At 36.2% G+C, this 23,426-nt stretch overlaps 1 protein-coding gene across 3 annotated transcripts in view; it reads left to right on the top strand.

Moving 5' to 3' along the window:
• Nucleotides 1–13,373, top strand: part of PCNX4 (pecanex 4) — a 47,215-nt gene extending 33,842 nt beyond the window's left edge. For all 3 annotated transcript variants that reach the window (XM_054447576.2, XM_054447578.2, XM_054447577.2), the window contains 3 exons: nt 887–1,920; nt 2,306–2,492; nt 12,538–13,373. In XM_054447576.2, coding sequence (XP_054303551.1) covers nt 887–1,920; nt 2,306–2,492; nt 12,538–12,789 — 1,473 coding nt within the window. In that variant the 3' untranslated portion in view covers nt 12,790–13,373. The remainder of the gene's footprint in view (nt 1–886; nt 1,921–2,305; nt 2,493–12,537) is intronic.
• Nucleotides 13,374–23,426: the final 10,053 nt, after the last annotated feature.

Here is a 23,426-nt window from a genome sequence, read left to right on the forward strand (position 1 = left end):
CAACCATATACACTAGGATTATTTTCCTTTGAAACAGAGGAAAAAGAAATCTCAGAGAGGGTAGGTGACCTGCTCAAGTTGTGTGCCAGCACCTGGTGGAGCTGTGACTTAAAAACAAGTTCTGAAGGCACTGACAGCTTTGTAAAAATATATAAATAAGCAATATTTAAATATTTAAATAAGCAGTAGCAATTATAATAGTAAATAGTGACCTGATACATCCTTGTCAAGTGATTCCTTCTAAGGAGGTAATCAAAAGGTGTTTAAAATTTATGTAAGGATATATTGATAATATTCATTCACTCAGCATATATTTGTTGCATACCCACTGTGTACCAGATACTGGTTTAGGCACTACTGACATAGCAGTAACCAAAGTAATCAAAGAAGCAAATCTGCATTCTGATGTTATAAATCTGGAACAGGAGAATAATAAATTCTGGCATAGCCATACATTGAATAATGCTATTAGTCTCATAAAGTGGGATGGAAAGCATTTAATACTACTGTATATACTGTATAATTCTAATTTTGCTTTTTTTCTCCTCCAGGATTATAATTTAAAAGTTTTTACTGTGTGGCTCACTCTTAACTATGATTATAGTCTTTTAAAATTATATTCATACCTAATAAATTTGCCCAATTTCTAGTAGAATTTCTGTAATATTTTCAAAAATAATAGTAACGTTATTTTTAATCTCTATCCAGAATCAAATGTGTTAAGTGCCATTAACTTTAAGTCAAGATGTTGCTCTTGAGTTAAAGAAATTGTTTTTGTTATTTTCCATATTTTTGTGATGAGAATCTGTGGGCATTTACAAGACTAGTTGCTGTATATCATGTAATAAATGATTATAAACTCAAGTACTTTTTATTTCTTCTTTAGGGGTTAGAATTGCAGGAAACATCCTGTCATACTGCAGAAGCTCGCAGAGTTGATGAAGTTTTTGAAGATGCTTTTGAGCAAGAATACACAAGAGTATGTTCCCTTAATGAACACTTTGGAAATGTCTTGACACCCTGTACTGTTTTGCCTGTGAAATTATATTCTGATGCCAGGAGTGTTCTATCAGGCATAATTGATTCTCATGAAAACTTAAAAGAATTTAAAGGTGACCTGATTAAAGTACTTGTGTGGATACTTGTTCAATACTGCTCCAAAAGGCCTGGCATAAAAGAGAATGTTCACAACACTGAAAATAAAGGGAAAGCACCTCTAATCTTGCCTGCTTTGAACACTTCGCCACCTCCCAAATCCCCAGAAGACATACATAGTTTAAATTCAGAAACTTCTAATGACTGGTCTGATGATAATATTTTTGATGACGAGCCAACTATCAAAAAAGTAATAGAAGAAAAACATCAGTTGAAAGATTTGCCAGGTACAAATTTGTTTATTCCAGGATCAGTAGAATCACAGAGGGTTGGTGATCATTCTACAGGCACTGTTCCTGAAACCGATCTTTACAAAGCAGTTCTATTAGGATACCCTGCTGTTGACAGAGGAAAACAAGAGGACATGCCATGTATTCCTCTCATGGAGTTCAGTTGTTCACATTCTCACTTAGTTTGCTTACCCGCAGAGTGGAGGACTAGCTGTATACTCAGTTCCAAAATGAAGGAGATGAGCTCGTTATTTCCAGAAGACTGGTACCAATTTGTTTTAAGGCAGTTGGAATGTTTTCATTCGGAAGAGAAGGCCTCAAATGTCCCGGAAGAAATTGCCAAGGACAAAGTTTTAAAAGACTTTTATGTTCATACAGTAATGACTTGTTATTTTAGTTTATTTGGAATAGACAATATGGCTCCTAGTCCTGGTCATATATTGAGAGTTTACAGTGGTGTTTTGCCTTGGTCTGTTGCTTTGGACTGGCTCACAGAAAAGCCAGAACTGTTTCAACTAGCACTGAAAGCATTCAGGTAATCCATTTTGATCATATGTAACTTATAACATTGGTGGAAAAATACTGATTTTTCTAAATCACGTACAAGAAGACAGTTATTCGTTTCTAGTTTTTTAAAATTTACTTTCTTCAAAATGAAAAAAATGTTTCATGTGTGGTGTGATTATATCAAGGGTACACTTTAATTTGTGCTTCCTTTGGTATTGTTTATATGGAAAACCTATTTTTTTAATGGCTTTCTGATTTCTTCACCTTAACTGCATCATTTCTTCCTCCACTTTTTATCTGAAATAGATATGATTTCAGTTCAATGTCTTAAAATATTGATTTAACAAAGTCTATTTGATCTTTAAAGTTGACAGCAAATATTCTAAAATTCTTCGGTTCTCCATTTTTTTTAGGTATACTCTGAAACTAATGATTGATAAAGCAAGTTTAGGTCCAATAGAAGACTTTAGAGAACTGATTAAGTGCCTTGAAGAATATGAACGTGACTGGTACATTGGTTTGGTATCTGATGAAAAGTGGAAGGAAGCAATTTTACAAGAAAAGCCATACTTGTTTTCTCTGGGGTATGATTCTAATATGGTAAGGTTAAAAAATTTTTCAACTTATATATACTAACCTTAAAGAATGGATATCAGTTATAAAGTATTTGAACTAAGTGATAAATGATATAACATTATAGCTGTGATATATTAATTATAGTTTTAAGGCATTTGTAATCATGACTTTTATGGCTAAGCTAGATGAACTCTAGAATAGCTGATTTCTCTACTTTTGCCAGCTGAAGAGGAGCCAATTAAAAATGTTGTGTAGCCATAGTGCAATGCCTGACCTATAAGAGCTAAGTATGTGTAGTATGCTATAACATATTTGATTAAATGGATTGTATTCCTGTGTTCAAGTGTATGAATCATCACTTGGATTTGACTCCTAGAAAAATTTATTTGTAAGTGGCAAAGTATTTTGCTGACATTTATACTCTATTGAAGCAAACCTAACCTGTGAAAATCCAGAGACTTAAAATAGGGGATGACTCTTTAAGATTTAGTACTTGTTCTTATTGCATTTAAAATGTCATCAAGTGTACACAATATGAAAGATTCAATGTTATGAGCTTATCATGGTTTTGTCTGTCTGGTGTTATGGTTTGAGGAGCTCTGCAAATGCACTCCCCAGTGAAACTGATGAAAATTATTATTTTTTAAATAACCATTTAAAGTCTTAGAAAGTCTCCTAAGGGCATACAGCAAATGAACACACATTTATTCAAAGAAATCTGCTAAAACCCAGTGAGAATAGCAAGAGACTGCAGTATTTGAACCAAGACCTACCCTACCTGAACCTCAGCAAGATGGAATCTCCCCTCAGACTGGTACAACCCAGAACGTAGGCTCTCTTCTCTGTTAGCTCCCAGTTGGAGGACTGTTTTCCTAGGAAGGGCAGGAGTTCAACATTTTTAATCCTGTCCCAGCTACCTATTGCTGAGGCTGGATTCCAGGCATGTGATGTCCAAGTAAAGATTCCCTTCTGGCCAACTGCACTTACGGGATGGAGGCTTTATCTTGGCTGTGGTGCCACTGAAAATACTGGGGCCTTGATCACTCTTGCCCACTCATAATGTGGAGGTCCTATGCTGGGAGAGGCAAGCTGGAGAGACCTGAGGCTACTCCTTCCCTCCACCAAGTGCTTATCTCCTAAAGCAGAAGTGTCGCTCAAGAGAGAAGCATGCCATCGCCCAGAACTCTGGCTCAGAGATTTTGCCCAGTGGGTGAAGCAAATTATTATTAACAACAACAAAAGCTCTGAATCTCTTCTTCCCAGAGGAACTGATTTATCTGCAACAGAGTATAGACACATTAAAGCCCAAAATGTTCTTGAAAACAGTGGAGGACTTGCTGTTTTATGATAGTGTCAAAAAAAGAAAACAACATAAATGGTGGAGGTTGTGGTGCAGACTAATGTTTAGGAGACTGGTAGGTTCATTAAGCTAAACTGTAAACTGGCTAGATTTTTTTCAGGGGAAGAAAGAGCAAAGAGCCTTCCTGGGATCAGAACAAATCTCAAACACATCAAAAGCTATTCCTTTCAAGGAGTTCACGTTTAATTGGATCAGTCTGTGGAGCAATTTATGCCCCAGGTCTTTGTTGAAAACATAGAGTAACCAGCTGGCAATCGGTGGAGCTTAATAGCTGGGTATGAACACTTAACAGACAAGATAGCCCTGCCAAAACCATCCCAAGGTAACTGTGTGCATTCGCAGTTTGGCTGTACTCTATGAGAGGCCATATCTGAGACTTCAAACAGGGCAGGGGATGGTAGGGAGCAGACAGGGATTGACTTCACTACAGTAAGCCAGCCAATCACTAAACAAACAAGTACATAATAATAACAAGCCCTGGAGTTAGGATTGAAGAGGACCAGCACCCAGAATTTCTACAGTGTTATCTGGAATATCCAATTTTCAACAAAAAGTTGAGATATGCAAAGAAATGGGAAAGTCTAACCCATGTATCGAGGGAAAAAAGCAGACAACCAGGCTTGCCTGTAAGAGGGAACAGATGTCAGATTTAATAAAGATTTCATAGTAGTCATTATAAATATGTTCAGAGAACCAAAGGAAATAATGGTTGAAGAAATAAAGGACAGTATGGTGACAACCTCACATCAAATAGAGAATGTATATAGAGATAGAAATTATAAAAAAGAACCAAATGAAAAATTCCACTAGAGGGGCTCAACAGTAGATTTGAACTGGCGGAAGAAAGAATTAGTGAACTTGAAGATTCTAGATCAATAGAGATTATGCAATCCAAAGAAGAGAAAAGAATGAATAAAAAGGAAGAGAGCTTCAGAGAAACGTGGGACACCATTAACTGCTCCAACATATACTTAGTATCAGAAGGAGAGGAGAGAGAGGGAAGGGAGAAAAAAAATTATTTGATGAAATGATGGCTGAAACTTCTTAAATTTATTGTAAAGCATTAATCCACACATCCAGGAACTTCAGTGAACTTTAGAATAAATGCAAAGAGATCTGCAGGCAAATACATCATAGTAAAAATGTGGAAATCCAAAGACCAGGAGAAAACCTTGAAAGCACCAAGTAAAAACTACTTGTACATTTTAAGGAAAGTCATATAAAATTCTGATTTGTCATCAGAAGCAATGGAGGCCAGACGCATGGAATGACATATTCAAAGTGCCCCCTAAAAAAAACCCAAAACAGAAAGGTTAACCAAGGACCCTATATCTAGCAAAGTGATCTTTCAAAAATGAAAGCAAAATAAAGAAATTCCCAGATAAACAAAAACAGAATTTGTTGCTACCAGACCCACCTTACAAGAAATACTAGAGTTCTTCAGGCTGAAAGTAAGTGACCATAGACAATAATTCAAATTCACACACAAAAACAAAGAGCACCAATAAAGGTAACTGTGTAATTATAAAAAACAGTAAAACGGCATATTTCTTCTCTTAACTCATTTGAAAAGCAGTTCTATAAAACAATATGTATTCATGTATTGTTGGGCCTGTAACATATAGGAATGTAATTTGCTAATAATTGCACAAAGGAAGCCAGTAGGGGCAAAGCTGTACTGGATAAAGGAAATGAATCCAGATAATTCATTTCTGGATTCTTAAATCTACAGGAAGAAAGAGAAATAGCATTTTTTTTAAGGTTAACATAAGGCTGGGCACAGTGGTTCACGCCTGTAATCCCAGCACTTTGGAAGGCCGCGGCAGGCGGATCACCTGAAGTCAGGAGTTTGAGACCAGCCTGGCCAACATGGTGAAACCCTGTCTCTACTAAAACTACAAAAAAAATTAGCTGGGTGTGGTGGTGGGTGCCTGTAATCCCAGCTACTCAGGCGCCTGTAATCCCAGCTACTTGGGAGGCTGAGGCAGGAGAATCGCTTGAACCTAGAAGGTGGAGGTTGCAGTGAGCCGAGATTGCACCACTGTACTCCAGCCTGGGCAACAAGAGCAAGACTCCATCTCAAAAAAAAAAAAGAAGGGTAACATAACAAGGCTGGGCATGGTAACTTATGACTATAATCCCAGCACTTTGGGAGGCCAAGGCAGGAGGATTGCTTTGAGACCAGGAGTTTGAGACCAGCCTGGGCAACATAGCAAGAGCCCATCTCTAGCCCATCTCTACAAAAAATAAAAATTAGCCAGGTGTGGTGGCGTGCATTTGTAGTTCTAGCTACCACTTGAGAGGCTGAGGTGGGAGGACCACTTGAGCCAGGTGTTCAGGTTATAGTGAGCTATGACTGCACCACTGCACTCCATCCTAGGTGATGGAGCAAGACCCTGTCTCTAAAAAATAAAAATAATTAATATAACAAACACAATAAATGTATACTTGCTTCCTTTTCTCTCAGCTTCTTTTAAAGGCATAAAATTATGTAAAGTGATAATTATAACTATGTACTGTTGGATTTGTAACGTTTATAATGTGATATGTATAACAATACCACAGAAGGGAAGAAAAGGAACTAGAACGTTTTAAGAGTAGTATTTCTGCTTCACCACAATTAGTATAAATCTGAGGCTGAATCTTGTAAGACAGATAGTAAGCTTTAGTCAACCATTGAGGAAATAACTGAGAAAAAAAGTGAAAATAATCATTAAAGAAATTTAAATGGCATATTACAAAATAGTCACGTAATACGAGAGAAAGTCAAGAAAGAATAGAGGGATAAAAAAGATATGAGACAAAGAAAACAAAGGAAAATGACAGACAAAATTCAGCTATTTCAGTAATAAAATTAATGGGAATGGATTAAATAATCCAAATGAAAGGCAGAGATTATCAGATTGGATTTAAGAAAATGCCTGTAATCCCAGCACTTTGGGAGGCCAAGGCAGGTGAATCACTTGAGTCCAGGAGTTCAAGACCAGCCTGGGCAACATAGTAAGACCTTGTCTCTAAAAAAAAATAAACAAAATTATCCATACATGGTGGTATGTTCCTGTAGTCCCAGCTACTCTGGAGGCTGAAGTGGGAAGATTGCTTGAGCACAGGAAGTGCTATGATATATAAAATATATAATATTTTATTAATATATAGATATGTAATATATAAAATATATAAAATAAAAGACACAAACCACATGATCATCTCGGTAGATATAAAAAAACTATTTAACAAAATCCCACACCCTTTCATAGTAAAAACAAAATAAGAAAGAAGGGAACTTCTTCAACCTGAACATCTATGAAAAACTCACAGTGAACATCATAATTATTGGTGAAAGATTGGATGCTTACCACTAAGATCAAGAAGACGAGAATGTCTACCCTTACCACTTTTATTAAACATTGTACTAGAACTTCTAGCCAGGTGGTATGGACTGAATGTTTATGTACGCCCCAAATTTATATGTTGAAGCCTAAAACGATATGTATTCATGTATTGTTGGGCCTGTAACATATAGGAATGTAATTTGCTAATAATTGCACAAAGGAAGCCAGTAGGGGCAAAGCTGTACTGGATAAAGGAAATGAATCCAGATAATTCATTTCTGGATTCTTGAATCTACAGGAAGAAAGAGAAATAGCATTTTTTTTTAAGGTTAACATAAGCCTGGGCACAGTGGTTCACACCTGTAATCCCAGCACTTTGGGAGGCTGAGGCAGGCGGATCACCTGAAGTCAGAAGTTTGAGACCAGCCTGATGGTAGTAGGAGGTGGGGCCTTTGGGAGGTAATTAGGCTTAGATGAGATCGTGAGCATGGAGCCCCATGATGGGGTTAGTGCCCTTATAGGAAGAGGAAGAGACACCCACAGCTTCCTGTCTTTCTGCTGTAGAACAGAATAAGAAGATGGCTATCCATGAGCCAGGAGGATAGCCCTCATCAGAACCCAGCCATGAAACCACCCCGATCTTGTGACTTCCCAGCCTCTAGAACTATGAGAAATAAATGTCTCTTCTTTAAGTCACCTAGTCTATGGTATTTAGTTATAGCAGCCTGAGCTAAGACACCAGAGTAATTCGGCAAGAAAAAGAAATAAAAGGCATTCAGATTAGGAAGAAGTAAAATTATCTCTATTCACAGATGACATGATCTTTTTTTTTTTTTAAATGAAAGGATAATCACATCACTTTAATTAGTTGACATACAAATAACATGAAATTGTATATTAAAAGTCTGTACCTCTCTTTTCATTTTAAATGAAACTCCCATTTTGACAGATTCTTCATCCTCAGTTATTTTTTAAGTTAAGCACTTATTAGATATTGCAAATGTCACACTGGTAAAATCTTTAGGACTTTAAACAAAAAAAAAAGTCTACTTGTCAGCTTTCTCATTAAATGGACTCAATGTGCGATTAAGGATATTATTTTTCACTTTTGATATGAGCACAATTCAATTGGTTATAGCATTGCAATTCACGTTATTCTTTTCCTTATCGCATGTAAATGTATTCAGGATGCATTTGGTGGTGTGAAAAAGAAAAAAAAAGGATAAAATGACATATAATTGTCAGTATAATAAAATGGATCTCCTTAACCAATTAATATTTTCTTTTGTTTCACATTTCAAATATAATTTTAGTTGGCATCTTATGTCTAAGCATATATATCTCACTACTAAATCATGAATAGGTCCACAATTAAACTAACTCTAAAATCTATCATAAGTCCTTATCAAGTCGATTCCTATGTGTTCATTTTTCATGGTTGTAATTTCTTAGACTCTTATAGGCCTAGAAAATTTTCAAAGCCAATAGACAGCAACTAAATTTTGTATGAAGCTCAAGTGTAGGGATAGTTTTAAATTACTGAGTCAGCATTTATTTTCACCCAGGGATCTATTCATATGAGCTCCAAAATTCAACATGCTCATCAACCAAGTAAAGTTTGATTGTACCAGCTTTCCACACTTTTATGTTCTACCCAGTGTCAGTGCAACTGTCTGATCACATCTGTTTATGAAAAACAGAAGCACCAACATTAATGTATGCATTAGGAAAACCAGGCAATTGTTAAACCTCTACAATCCAAGCATTTCTTTTTTTTTTATTTTATTATTATTATACTTTAGGTTTTATGGTACATGTGCGCAATGAGCAGGTAAGTTACATATGTATACATGTGCCATGCTGGTGCGCTGCACCCACTAACTCGTCATCTAGCATTAGGTATATCTCCCAGTGCTATCCCTCCCCCCTCCCCCCACCCCACAACAGTCCCCAAAGTGTGATGTTCCCCTTCCCTTTTGCAACCTACTCATCTGACAAAGAGCTAATATCCAGAATCTACAATGAACTTCAACAAATCTACAAGAAAAAAACAAACAACCCCATCAAAAAGTGGGCAAAGGACATGAACAGACACTTCTCAAAAGAAGACATTTATGCAGCCAAAAAACACATGAAAAAATGCTCACCATCACTGGCCATCAGAGAAATGCAAATCAAAACCACAATGAGATACCATCTCACACCAGTTAGAATGGCAATCATTGAAAAGTCAGGAAACAACAGGTGCTGGAGAGGATGTGGAGAAATAGGAACACTTTTACATTGTTGGTGGGACTGTAAACTAGTTCAACCCTTGTGGAAGTCAGTGTGGCGATTCCTCAGGGATCTAGAACTAGAAATTCCATTCGACCCAGCCATCCCATTACTGGGTGTATACCCAAAGGACTATAAATCATGCTGCTATAAAGACACATGCACACGTATGTTTATTGCGGCATTATTCACAATAGCAAAGACTTGGAACCAACCCAAATGTCCAACAATGATAGACTGGATTAAGAAAATGTGGCACATATACACCATGGAATACTATGCAGCCATAAAAAATGATGAGTTCATGTCCTTTGTAGGGACATGGATGAAATTGGAAATCATCATTCTCAGTAAACTATCGCAAGAACAGAAAACCACACACCACATATTCTCACTCATAGGTGGGAATTGAACAATGAAGACATGATCTTAATGTATAGAATATCTAAGGAATCAACTAAAAAGCTTAGAACTGATTAACAAATTCAGGATGGTTGCAAGATATAAGATCAACATACAAAAATCTGGTGAATTTCTATACACTAGCAATGAACAAACCAAAAATGAAGTTAAGGAAATCCCACTTAAAATAGCATCAAAAAGAATAAAATACTTAGGAAAAATTGAGCAGTAGTAGTACAAAGCTTACACTCTGAAAACTACAAAACATTGTTAAAAGAGAAAATTAAATAACTAAATAAATATCCAATGTTCATAAATCAAAATAATATTGTTAAGATGTTAGTACTCTCCAAATATATCTACAGATTCAACACAGTCCTTTTCAGAATTCCAGTTGGCTTCTTTGTGGAAATTGACAAGTTGATTTTCTAAAATTTATATGGAATTTCAAGAGACCCTGAATAGCCAGAACGATCTTGAAAAAGAAAATTGGCTGACTCATACTTCCAAGTTTCAAAACTTATATGAAACAATAATCAGAACAGTATGGTACTGGCATAAGGATAGACATATGAATCAGTGGAATTGAATTGAGGATCCAGAAATAAACCCATGGGTCTTTAGCCAACTAATTTTCAACAAGGATGCCAAGACCATTCACTGGGGAAATCATCTTCCGATAGCAACATTCAAAAGAGTAATGTTGGATTACTAGTATTAGTTTCCCAGGGCTGCTGCAACAATTGTTACCACAAGCTGGGTGACTTTTTAAAAAATGGAAATGTATTCTGTCATAGTTCTAAAGGTTAGAAGGCTGAAGTCAAGGTGCCAGTAGAGCCACGCTTCCTCTAACGGCTCTAGGAAAGAATCTTTCCTGGCCTCTTCCAGCTTCTGGTGGCCCTTAACATTCCTTGGCTATGGCTGAGTAACTCCAGTCTCAGTCTCCATATTTACATGGCCTTATTCTCTATACTCTCATGTGTCAATTCTACTACTACTTTCTTTTATAAGGATGTCAGTCACTAGCTTTAGGACCCATCTAAATCCAGGATGATCTCATCTCTAAATCTTTAATTACATCTGCAAAGTACCCATTCCAAATAAGGTCACATTCACAGGTAACTTCAAAGAGATGCTATTCAACCCACTGCAGACCTTACTTTATATACCATATTTTTAAAATAACTCAAAAATACATCAAAGACCTAAACATAAGAGCCATAAAACTCTTAGAAGGAAACATAAGGGTAAATCTTCATGACCTTAAACTTGGCAATAGATTCTTAGATATGACACCAAAAGCATGAGAAACAAAAGAAAAACAGATAAATATGACTTCATCAAAAGTAAAAACTTCTGTTCCTCAAAGGACACCATCAAAAAAGTAAAAAGACAACTCACAGAATGGGAAAAATATTTGCCCATATCTGATAAGGGACTGTTACTAGAATATATAAAAAAAACTCTTACAACTCTATAATAAAAAGATAAATAGATTTTAATGTGGACAAAGGATCTATGTAGACATTTCTTTAAAGAGGATGTACAAGTTGCCAATAAGTACATGAGAAGTGCTTCGTGTAATTAGTCATCAGGGAAGTGCAAATCAAAACTGCAATAAAATAATACTTCACACACACAGGTTGGCTACAATCAAAAGGTCTGAAAATAAGTGTTAACAAGATGTGGAGAAATTGGAACCCTCTTCTGCTCTTGGGAATGTAAAATGGTACAGCCACTTTGTAAAACATTCTGGCAGTTTCTCAAATAGTTAAGCATAGAGTTAACATATGACCTAGCAGTTCTATCCCTAAGTATATATATACCTAAGAGAAATAAAAACATAAATCCACATGAAACCTTGTACATGAATGTTTATAGCAACATTAGTCTTAATTGCTATGAGGTGGAAACAAACCAACTGTACATCAATTGCTGAAAACAAATTTTAGTATATCTATATGATGGAATATTATTCTGCCATAAAAAGGAATAAGGTACTGATACATGCTACAACATAGATGAACCTTGAAAATATGCTAAGTGAAAGAAATCAGTCACAAAAGACCACATATTATATGATGCATTTCAAGTGAAATTTACAGAACAGGCAAGTCTATAAAGATAGAAAGTATGTTAGTGGTTGCTTAGGGAATGGTCAGTGAGGAGATAGAATGGTGAGAACTAAAGAGTACAAGGATGCTTCTTGAGGTCATGATGTTTTAAAACTTAACTGTGGTGATGGTTGCACGTATCTGTGACTATAATAAAAACCACTGAATTGCATATAGTAAGTAAATGTGAATTATATGGAATGTGAATTATATCTCAACAAAGCTGTTTCTTTAAAAAGAGCCTATTGTATCATTCACCACCAAATAGTATTTATGACTATGCGTCGCTGAGGCGACAGATCAGAGAAGGCAGACAAAGAGAAGTGACTAAGATTTTGCCTAATGGTGATTGAGATGGCTGCCAGGAAACTTTTCTTTTATTTAAAGAACCAAGGGAGCAGAGGTAATTCTTGATTCTGAATACAAGCAACTTGTGTACATTTTAAAACACTACTTTCTGTTTTTTGAACTTGGGAAAAGTTTGCCTAGTTACATTGCAGTTTTTCTCTAAGTTTATGAATAAAATAGAAAGACCTAAATGTAATCTCTTTTCTTTTTCTCCTCCTCCTACCTTTTTTCCTTTAAAGGGAATTTACACTGGGAGAGTACTTAGCCTTCAAGAATTATTGATCCAAGTGGGAAAGTTAAATCCTGAAGCTGTTAGAGGTCAGTGGGCCAATCTTTCATGGGAATTACTTTATGCTACAAACGATGATGAAGAACGTTATAGTATACAAGCTCATCCACTACTTTTAAGAAATCTTACAGTACAAGCAGCAGAACCTCCCCTGGGATATCCGATTTATTCTTCACAACCTCTCCATATACATTTGTATTAGAGCTCATTTTGACTGTAATGTCATCAAATGCAATGTTTTTATTTTTTTATCCTAAAAAAGTAACTGTGATTCTTGTAACTTGAGGACTTCTCCCCACCCCCATTCAGATGCCTGAGAACAGCTAAGCTCCATAAAGTTGATTCTCTTAGCCATCTTAATGGTTCTAAAAAACAGCAAAAACGTCTTTATGTCTAAGATAAAAGAACTATTTGGCCAATATTTGTGCCCTGTGGACTTTGGTAGGCTTTGGTAAATATGAGAAAACATTTGTAGAATTATTATATAATGAATTTTGTAATGCTTTCTTAAATGTGTTGTAGGTGAATTGCCATACACAGTTAACAGCTATGTAATTTTTACATACTTAAAAGATATACATATCAGTGTTCTAAGTAGTCATAATGGATCCTGTTGAAGGTTAACATAATGTGTATATATTTGTTTGAAATATAATTTATAGTATTTTCAAATGTGCTGATTTATTTTAACATCTAATCTGAATGTTTTTGTATCAAGTAGTTTGTTTTCATAGACTTCAATTCACAAACTTTAAAAAACTTTTAATAAAATATTTTCCAATAAAATATTTTCCTTGCTTTTCAAATATCCTTTTAATATATGTGAAAGGAGCAGGGTTCATCCCATCTATCATGTGAATATTCACAGGAAGAGCAATGTTAGGGTAATCTGCATATGACTACTAAAGCATATATCTGACTCATTATGTATTTCTTTCAACTGAATTTACTGCTTCTGAAAAATGATTTACCCAACAGGACTACCAGTTACTAGTGTCTTAAGGTATATGAACTAAAATCAGAAGGAGATGGAAGAAAATTTTTATAATACGATCTGAATTTTATTTTCATTCTCTTCTTGCTTAGGAACATTTTACAGATACATGTAAGGGGGATTAACAATGAATCCACATCAGTTGAGAGATCAGTTTCCTCTACTTCTTACTTAATTTCCAATGAAATCAGTAGGAGCCCCCTAGATTTATAATAATGTATTCTCTTTAGAAATCATTCAAATTATATGAAATGTACTAGTTAAGTTGTTATTAATATTCCATTTATTTAGTATGTGGACCAGTTCACTCTAACAATGTTAAAGGATAAACTCTTTGGACCAATTTTCAGTTAATGAATTCAAGAGATTTGTATGTTATTCTTTTTTTGGAGGTAATATAGTACAGTTACTAAGATAGGATTTTGTATTACTCTGAGTTCACATCTCAGACTTATGATTTAATTTACATGATTGAGATTTGCTAGCTGCACACCTTTATGTCTTTGTCATGTAGAAATATTTTCTCATGTCATTAAAAGTACTTTGTAATTATCAGCTTTTTTTTTTCCGAGACGGAATCTTGCTCTGTCACCCAGGCTGGGGTGCAGTGGCACAATCTCAGCTCACTGCAACCTCCGCCTCCTGGGTTCAAGCGATTCTCCTGGCTCAGCCTCCTGAGTAGCTGGGATTAAAGGCGCGCACCACCATGCTGGCTAATTTTTGTATTTTTAGTAGAGACGGGGTTTTACCATGTTGGCCAGGCTGGTCTCGAACTCCTGACCTCATGCTCCGCCCACCTTGGCTTCCCAAAGTGCTGGGATTACAGGTATGAGCCACCGTGCCCAGCCATAATTATCACTTTTAATGACAGCATAAAATTCCATTGATAGATATTATTTATTGGACTACTATCCCCCAAATAATGTGAATTTTAAATTATTTAGAGATTTTCACTGTGATAATAATGCCAAGTTATGCCTTCCCTTAAACTTGCATCCTCCTCAAACTGCTCCCATATCTCCATTTCATTCATGGCCAAGTTTTCTCTTTCATTTACTTGTCAAACCATTCCAATCTGGATCCCATCTCCATGACTCCCCCAAATTTAAAAAAAAAAAAGTTTTTATTAAGGTCACTATTGACCTTTTTATTGTCGAACCAGCTAGTAGTAATTGACACATTTGACCATTCCTTGAATCAGCTTTTGTGTTTTCTTTTGGACTTTCCTGATATTACATTATCTTTGTTTTCTTCTTCCTAGCAACTCCTCAAACATCTTTGCTGCCTCTCCTCTTCTACCTGACCTCTAAATTTTAGAATTTCTCAACAATTGGTTCTAGGCCCCCCTTTGTATTTCTGCAATCACCATAGATAATCTCATCTACTTCAAGACTTGAAATATCATCAATAAATTGATGATGATCAAATATATGTACCTAACCCAACCTCTCTTCTTACACTGAACCTATATATATCACTTATTTGATATCTTCACTTGATATATTAAAAACTGACTGTTAGATTTTGAAGGGAAGGTGAGAGTTAAAAAAAGACTCAGAAAGAGGGCAGCTTGACAGCAAATGCAGACTTAATGTCCAGCATAAAACCTACAGAAGTGGGGGACCAGCTTAATGCCAGAGCCCACCACTGCTTACAGGCTGGGCATACTTATTGGCATGGGTGAGAGGGGTCTGGGCAGTATGGCTTGCTGCCCGGCAGGATATTGATAAGATGCTCCCATGATGAGGTGGTTCTGGCCCTTGTGGCGGGATGTCATCGTAGTATTCCTTGGAACTTTGCCCAGCAAGATATGATAGGGATATTTCTTAGGTTGGGCCTTTTTCCGCCTTGTGGTCAGGTGGTTAGGCAGGATGTTTCTCACTGCCCGAACCCCTGTGAAATGTTTTACTTTGATCAAGGTCTGCAAAATAGCGGGGAGCTTACAAAATGGTGCAGTTTGGACTAACACTAACCTTACTGAATTTTCCCTAAAACCTACTTTTCTACTTCCAACTTTTAGTGGTGCATTCATACCAACTATTATCAGAGAACTAGAAAAGCCAGGCAAAATAGTATTTTAAAATCTGCTTAAAGGCATCAGAGAACCAAAAGACAGTGAAGAATAACATCACTAAGATCTAAGACAGAATGAAACTTAGAGACCTGAGCTCAGCATTTGGGCTGCTTTTCTTATAGGAGACATGCCAATTCAGGATAAGGTGGTTGAGAGTCTGAGATGCTAAGTAACACTTATAACAGCCTTGCTGCTGAGTTAGAGGGACAAAAACTGGAGACCAAGACTCTCCAAGGAAGCAGGGGAGGGGAAAGGAACCCTAGTTAACTGACCATACATTGGGTTGTGACCCCAAGGACCATATCCAAATTGTAAGGGTGAAGAAAAACCAGATGCAGTTAGGATCTTCTCACTTCCCAAAACTGGATTCAGGTGACCCTTTGCTGCAGCCACTACCCAGAGCAAATGTAAACCCTCTCTGGACTGATCTTTTGAGTTATTTTTATAACTTTTCATGTAGTGTTGGAAAGTTATTTAAGGTATCTGAGGAAACAAGGCAACATGATCAAAATCCGAAAGAAGCAACAGATGATGGGACAGAGCCACAGGGGACCCAGATAATGAGCTATACAACACAGGGTCTAAAATTACTATGTTTAGTGTGTTTAAAGATCTAAAACACAAGACTGAGAATTTCAGCAGAAAATCAGAAACTATATAGAAGAATCAATCAACAAGTCCCCAACTTAAAAGTACATTAATCAAGTTTAAGAATTCAGTGAATAGGCCGGGTGCGGTGGCTCATGCCTGTAATCCCAGCACTTTGGGAGGCTGAGGCGGGCGGATCATGACGTCAGGAGATCGAGACCATCCTGGCTAACACAGTGAAACCCCATCTGTACTAAAAATTAAAAAAAAATAACCGGGTGTGGTGGCAGGTGCCTGTAGTCCCAGCTATTCTGGAGGCTGAGGCAGGAGAATCACTTGAACCCGGGAGGCGAAGGTTGCAGTGAGCCAAGATCATGCCACTGCACTCCAGCCTGGGCAACAGAGCGAGACTCCATCTCAAAAAGAAAAAAAAAAGGATTCAGTGAATAGATTTGATAGAAACTGGAAGAATTAGTGAACTAGAAGTTATGTCAGAAGTAAATACCAGATGTGAAAAACTAAGACAAAAGAATGGAAAATACAGTAGAGAGTATAAGAGACAGAGTTAACTTGAGAAGATCTAACATACACGTAACTGGATTTCCAGGAGAAGAGAGAATATGGCAGAAGCAACCTGTGAGGAGATAATGACTGAGAATTCTCCAAATTTTTGAGACATGAAGACCTGCAAGATCAAAGCATGATAAATAAAAACAAAATTACACCTTAGAACATCCTAAGGAAAAATAAAACACAAAAAGAAAATCATTAAAGGAGCCAGACAATGATAAAAGACATTACTTTTAAAGGAGCCACAATTTTATTAAACTGACAGCTAACTTCTCAACAGAAAATACGGGAACCAGAAATCAATGGCATGATATTTTCAGGTTACTGAAAGAAAATATCTGCAACTTTAGAATTCAATACCCAGCCTTTCCCCAAAAACAATTCTTAAAGAATGAAGGCAAAGACACTTTCAAACACAACAAATTTAATAGCAGATTGTCATTAAAGGTGATAGTAAAGGGTATTCTTAAGACAAAAGGAAAATGATCCCAGAAAAAGGTTAGGGATAAAGGTAGGAATGAACAGTAATTTAAAAATATATATATATACAGTTTAAGTGAATATTAACTATATAAAATAGTCTTCGAAGTTAAAATAAATAATGTTAAAATGTGACAATAATATACAAATTTGGTGCAGGAATTCTAAGGTCCTTAAAATTATCAAAGAAGATAAAAGTATAAGTAATATTAGACTGCTGTGTCATATATAGGGTAACCACTAAAAGAACAGCAAAAAGCAAAATAAAACAATCATAGAACTACAAAGCTAATACAGGGCGAAAGTGGAATAATAAGGCAAAAAGGGAGAGAAAATATAGAACAAATAGGACAAATAGAAATCAAATAGTAGATTAGGAGGTTTAAATCTAAATATCAGTTACAACATTCATATGAATAGACAGTGTACCAATTAAATGCAAAGATCATCAAAGTGAAAAGAAAGAAAACCTACAAAGTACCTTTATGCAAGAGATGCCTTAAGTATAGGAATACAAGGGTTGGAAGTAAACAAGAATGGAAAAATTATAGTATGAAATACAAAAAACAAAAACAATAGGGCAGGGGGCTATGGTGGCTATTGCAACATCATTCAATGTAGACCTTAAGGTGAAAAGTATTATAAAGAGAGACAATTTGTAATGATAAAAGATTTGATTCACCAGAAAGTTTCAACAGGTCTAATATTTTAATGGTTTAACAATATAGCCTCAAATATATAAGCAGAAATGAACAGAACTAAAATGAGAAAAGACAAGTCTGCATTCCCAGATTTTAATATACTCAGAACAGCAGCCATGCAAAAATACGTAAATATGTAAAGATTGGAATAATATTTTAAAACTTAACCTAATTGGCATATATGAAACAGAATACCCAACAACTGCAAAATACGCATTATTTTCAAATGCAGGTAGAATATTTATCAAAACTGACCATATGCTAAGTCATAGGAATGGAATATATTCTTTGGCCATGTATCATTCACTTAGAAATCAATAATAGTTTCAAAAATAGAAAAATTCTATTAAGTTCACAAATTAAGAAATACACTTCTAAATAACTCATGGATCAGACAATAAATTACAATGAAAATTAGAATATATTTGAACTGAATAGTGAAAGTGCTACACGTCAAAACTTAACGGTAGACGCCTAAAGCCATGCTTAGAATGAAATTTATAGTCTTAAACGCACATTAAAAAAAAAAAAGATTGAAAACGAACCCAGTAATTATCTCAAAATATTCTAAGAATAGCAAATTAAACCTGAAGAAAATAAAGGAAATAATAAAGAACAAGAATTAATAGAGTAGAAAATGAAGATAAAGTGGATCAACTAAGCCAAAAGTTGATTCTTTGAAAAGATAATTGATAAGTGTCTGGTAGACTGAAAAAGGAAGAAACAAACAACCAATATCAGGAATGAAAGGATATTACAAATCCTACAGTCATTTGACAAAATATGTGCACAACTTCATGCCAATTAGTTGGAAATTTTAGATGAAGTGAACAAATTTTTTAAACTATGGAAGAGCCAAAATTGACAAACGAAAAAATAGAAAATTTGAGTGGTTCCCTATCTGCTAAAGAAATGGAACCTATAGTTACTTTATTTGCTTTTCCATAGTGAAACAACAAGCCTAGATGGATTGATTAATCAATGGAAAGACAATCTTAAATTCTTACAAAGAGCAGTAGAAATGCAGGAAACCTCCCCAACTCATTTTATGATGCCAGAAAACCTACATACCAAAACCTGGCAAAGACTTTATGAGAAAGGGACCTATTTCATTCCCCCCAACATCAGTGCAAAAATCCCAAACAAAATACTAGCAAACTAAACTACACACATACACACACACACCCCTACACACACAGAATAATAAATCACAATCAAGTTGGGTTTCTTCCTGAAAAAGTGAGGTTGGTGTGATAGTTGCTCAATATGATTCAACACATTAACAGAACGAAAGGAGAAAAATAATATTTCAGTAGATCCAGAAAAAGTATTTGATAAACCAGTATCCACTCATAAAAAGTTTGCTTTTTAATATTCATCTTTATTTTTCTTATCTTGAGTATGCACATAAGATGATCAGGGTCAGAGATAGATTTCTTATTACTCAGGGTAAACAAGTGCACCTGCCCACCTTTGCACTAGTCCATATCCCCCAGAGCAACCTGATAAGAACTCATGGGATTTTGGCTATGTAAGTGGCCAAATACTGCATAGGCAAGGGACAGGAAAAATTAATTTTCCCTGCTTATAAACATGAAAGAGGCAGCCATCCTCTTCCCCTCCTGAAAGGGTCTCCTTTTACTCTAGTCTTGTGGTAGACAAACAAAGTCTCTCCAAAAGCCGGATAGCCAGCCCCATGTGTCTCCTAGAGCTGTCTCCTACATCCCAGGGAATACCTAGGAAGATAGCATATTAGAAATGAGGAAAGGTCTCAGCACAATAACCTAAGTTCCCACCACAAGAAACAAGAAAAATAATAGCAAAATAAGCCTGAAGCAGGCAAAAGAAAGGAAATAACAAAAAGCAGAAATCAATGAAACTGAAAATAGAAAAATACATAAACAAAAAACTGGTTCTTCAAAAAACAATCAAGAAAATCCATAAACCTGTAGAAAGACTGACAAAAAGAAAAAACACAAATCATTATTATCAAGAATGAAATGAAGAGTATCACTATAAATCAGGCAGTCATTAAAAAGATAATGAGGAAATACTGTAACTTTCGGCTTATACACTTGACAACTTAGAAGAAATAATCTGATTCTTGAAAACCACAAACTACTAAAACTCAACCAAGATGAAATAATCTGTCCCACCAACAGTATAAAAGTGTTCCTATTTCTCCACATCCTCTCCAGCACCTGTTGTTTCCTGACTTTTTAATGATTGCCATTCTAACTGGTGTGAGATGGTATCTCATTGTGGTTTTGATTTGCATTTCTCTGATGGCCAGTGATGATGAGCATTTTTTCATGTGTCTTCTGGCTGCATAAATGTCTTCTTTCAAGAAGTGTCTGTTCATATTCTTCGCCCACTTTTTGATGGGGTTGTTTTTTTCTTGTAAATTTGTTTGAGTTCATTGTAGATTCTGGATATTAGCCCTTTGTCAGATGAGTAGGTTGCGAAAATTTTCTCCCATTTTATAGGTTGCCTGTTCACTCTGATGGTAGTTTCTTTTGCTGTGCAGAAGCTCTTGAGTTTAATTAGATCCCATTTGTCAATTTTGGCTTTTGTTGCCATTGCTTTTGGTGTTTTAGACATGAAGCCCTTGCCCATGCCTATGTCGTTGGTGGGACTGTAAACTAGTTCAACCATTGTGGAAGTCAGTGTGGCGATTCCTCAGGGATCTAGAACTAGAAATACCATTTGACCCAGCCATCCCATTACTGGGTATATACCCAAAGGACTATAAATCATGCTGCTATAAAGACACATGCACACGTATGTTTATTGCAGCACTATTCACAATAGCAAAGACTTGGAACCAACCCAAATGTCCAACAATGATAGACTGGATTAAGAAAATGTGGCACATATACACCATGGAATACTATGCAGCCATAAAAAATGATGAGTTCATGTCCTTTGTAGGGACATAGATGAAATTGGAAATCATCATTCTCAGTAAACTATCACAAGGACAAAAACCAAACACCGCATGTTCTCACTCATAGATGGGAATTGAACAATGAGAACACATGGACACAGGAAGGGGAACATCACACTCTGGGGACTGTTGTGGGGTGGGGGGAGGGGGGAGGGATAGCATTAGGAGATATACCTAATGCTAAATGACGAGTTAATGGGTGCAGCACACCAGCATGGCACATGTATACATATGTAACTAACCTGCACATTGTGCACATGTACCCTAAAACTTAAAGTATAATAAAAAAAAATAATAATCTGAATATCCTATAACCATTAAAGAATTAAATTTGTAATTTAAAATCCTGATAAAAGAAATCTCCAGACCCAGATGCCCTGGCTTCTTTGAGGTTCTTCCGTGTTGTTGTATGTATCAATCATTTGTTATTTTTTATCACTGAGTAGTGCTGCATTGTATAGAATATAACACAGTTTGTTCATACCATTCACCTGTTGATGGACATTTGTTGGTTCCAGTTTTGGGCTATTATGTAAAGCTGCAATGAGCATTCATTTACAAGTCTTTATATGGACATAAGCTTTCATTTCTCTTGGGCAAATACCTAGGACTGGGATGGCTAAATCATATAAGTGTATATTTAAATTTTTAAGGAACTGCTAAAAGTCTTTTGCAAGTTAATTGTACCTTTTGACATTCCCGCCAGCAGTTTATGTGTACAAAGTGTATAATTACATTTATGTAAAACTGTAAAATGCAAACTAATCTATAATAATGCAAGCACATCATTGGTTGCCTGGAATGGGGTGGGCGAGGGGAAATGATTACAAAAGGGCAAAGGGAAACTTCTGGGGCTGATATATGTGTTTACTCTCTTGATAGTGGTTATGGCTCACAAGCGTAGCCATGTGACAAAACTTACCAAATTGTACACTTTAAATATGTGCAGTTTATCATACATCAATTATACCTCAGTAAAGGTGTCAGAAATAACAGGATATTTATATTTAAATCTACCTTTGAATTACCGATTGTGACTGAGGTCTCATGTGGCTTACTGGTAAATCCAGTAGTTGAGCAGACTAAAGCCGTCACTTCTGCTAACTCTTTTACCAACTCACCTGCTGTCACCTTACGCAACCCCAACTGTGTTTCAGCTTTGGAGTAATGAACACACCATTTTCTTCCTACTTAAAAAGTCCACTCAGTGTAATGATTAAGAAATACATTGATGCCGAATAATAAATACTTTCAAAAAAGTTAAATGTGAACATTTGGCTTTCATAGCTCTTGACTATGAAACTTTAACCTTGACATAAAGCTGCCTTTTCCATCTTGGGCTGCTGACAAAATGCCTAAGAAAGAAAGAGGGTGTGTACAGAAAATTACATGCCGTAGAAAAATACCATACACAGGCCGGGAGCGGTGGCACTTTGGGAGGCCAGGGCAGGCGGATCATTTGAGATCAGGAGTTTGAGACCAGCCTGGCCAACATGGTGAAACCCCGTCTCTACTAAAAATACAAAACTTAGCCGGGCATGGTGGTGCAAACCTGTAGTCCCAGCTACTTGGGAGGTTGCAGGAGGATTGCTTGAACCCAGGAGGCAGAGATTGTGGTGAGCTGAGATAGTGCCACTGTACTCTAGCCTGGGTGACAGAGTAAGACTCCATCTCCAAAAAAAAAAAAAATTAAAGATTTTAATTTATATATACCTCTTCTACCATTCATTGGCTGGAGTAGTTGAACAGACATCAGCAGGCACAATGCTAGGCAGGCACTGGAGATTCAGTGACGAATAAAACAAAACTGACCTGGAACCTGGCCTCCTGAAGCTTCTCTTCATCTTTCTAAATTGCTTTCTTTCAAGGCCCACTGCAAGTGACACCTTCATCAGGAAGGGCTTCCACATGATTCTATCTGCAAGTCTCCCTTTTCTGAACTATTATGCTTATAGTCTGTACCAGGCCACATGACATATGTTATTTTGTGGCATTCTAGAATTATTCCAATCTTTTCATTCTTATAATTGATGTGTTGTATTCAATAAATAATGTCGTTATTCCAATTTTCATCACTGGTCACCCAAGAGTCCTCTCTTTATTATATTTTATCCCCATAGTGCACCCCCAGTTTCCTCCCCATCCTAAGTAACCATTACCATACCTAAATATATATCTAATTAGGTTGTATGTTTTCTTGCAAAATGAGCACTATCTTCTGTGCACATATATTTGTGTATGTGAACAGTATTGTGTTAGCATTGCTTCTTTATTTCTTCACTCATTACTATGCCTCTAGTACATATCCATGTTGTTATGTATGCATTTATTCCATTGCTTGTACCCGCTGTACCTCATGGTGTACCTCTACCACATGTCATCTTCCCCCTTTTCCAAGGACAGCCACTTGGGTGGCTTCCAACTTGCCCAACAACTATTCTACAGTTATTTTATGTATGTTACTTTGGCTCCAGCTCAATTGTGA

The sequence above is a fragment of the Pongo pygmaeus genome, chromosome 15 (genome assembly GCF_028885625.2).
Source record: "Pongo pygmaeus isolate AG05252 chromosome 15, NHGRI_mPonPyg2-v2.0_pri, whole genome shotgun sequence".
Lineage (NCBI taxonomy): Eukaryota > Metazoa > Chordata > Mammalia > Primates > Hominidae > Pongo > Pongo pygmaeus.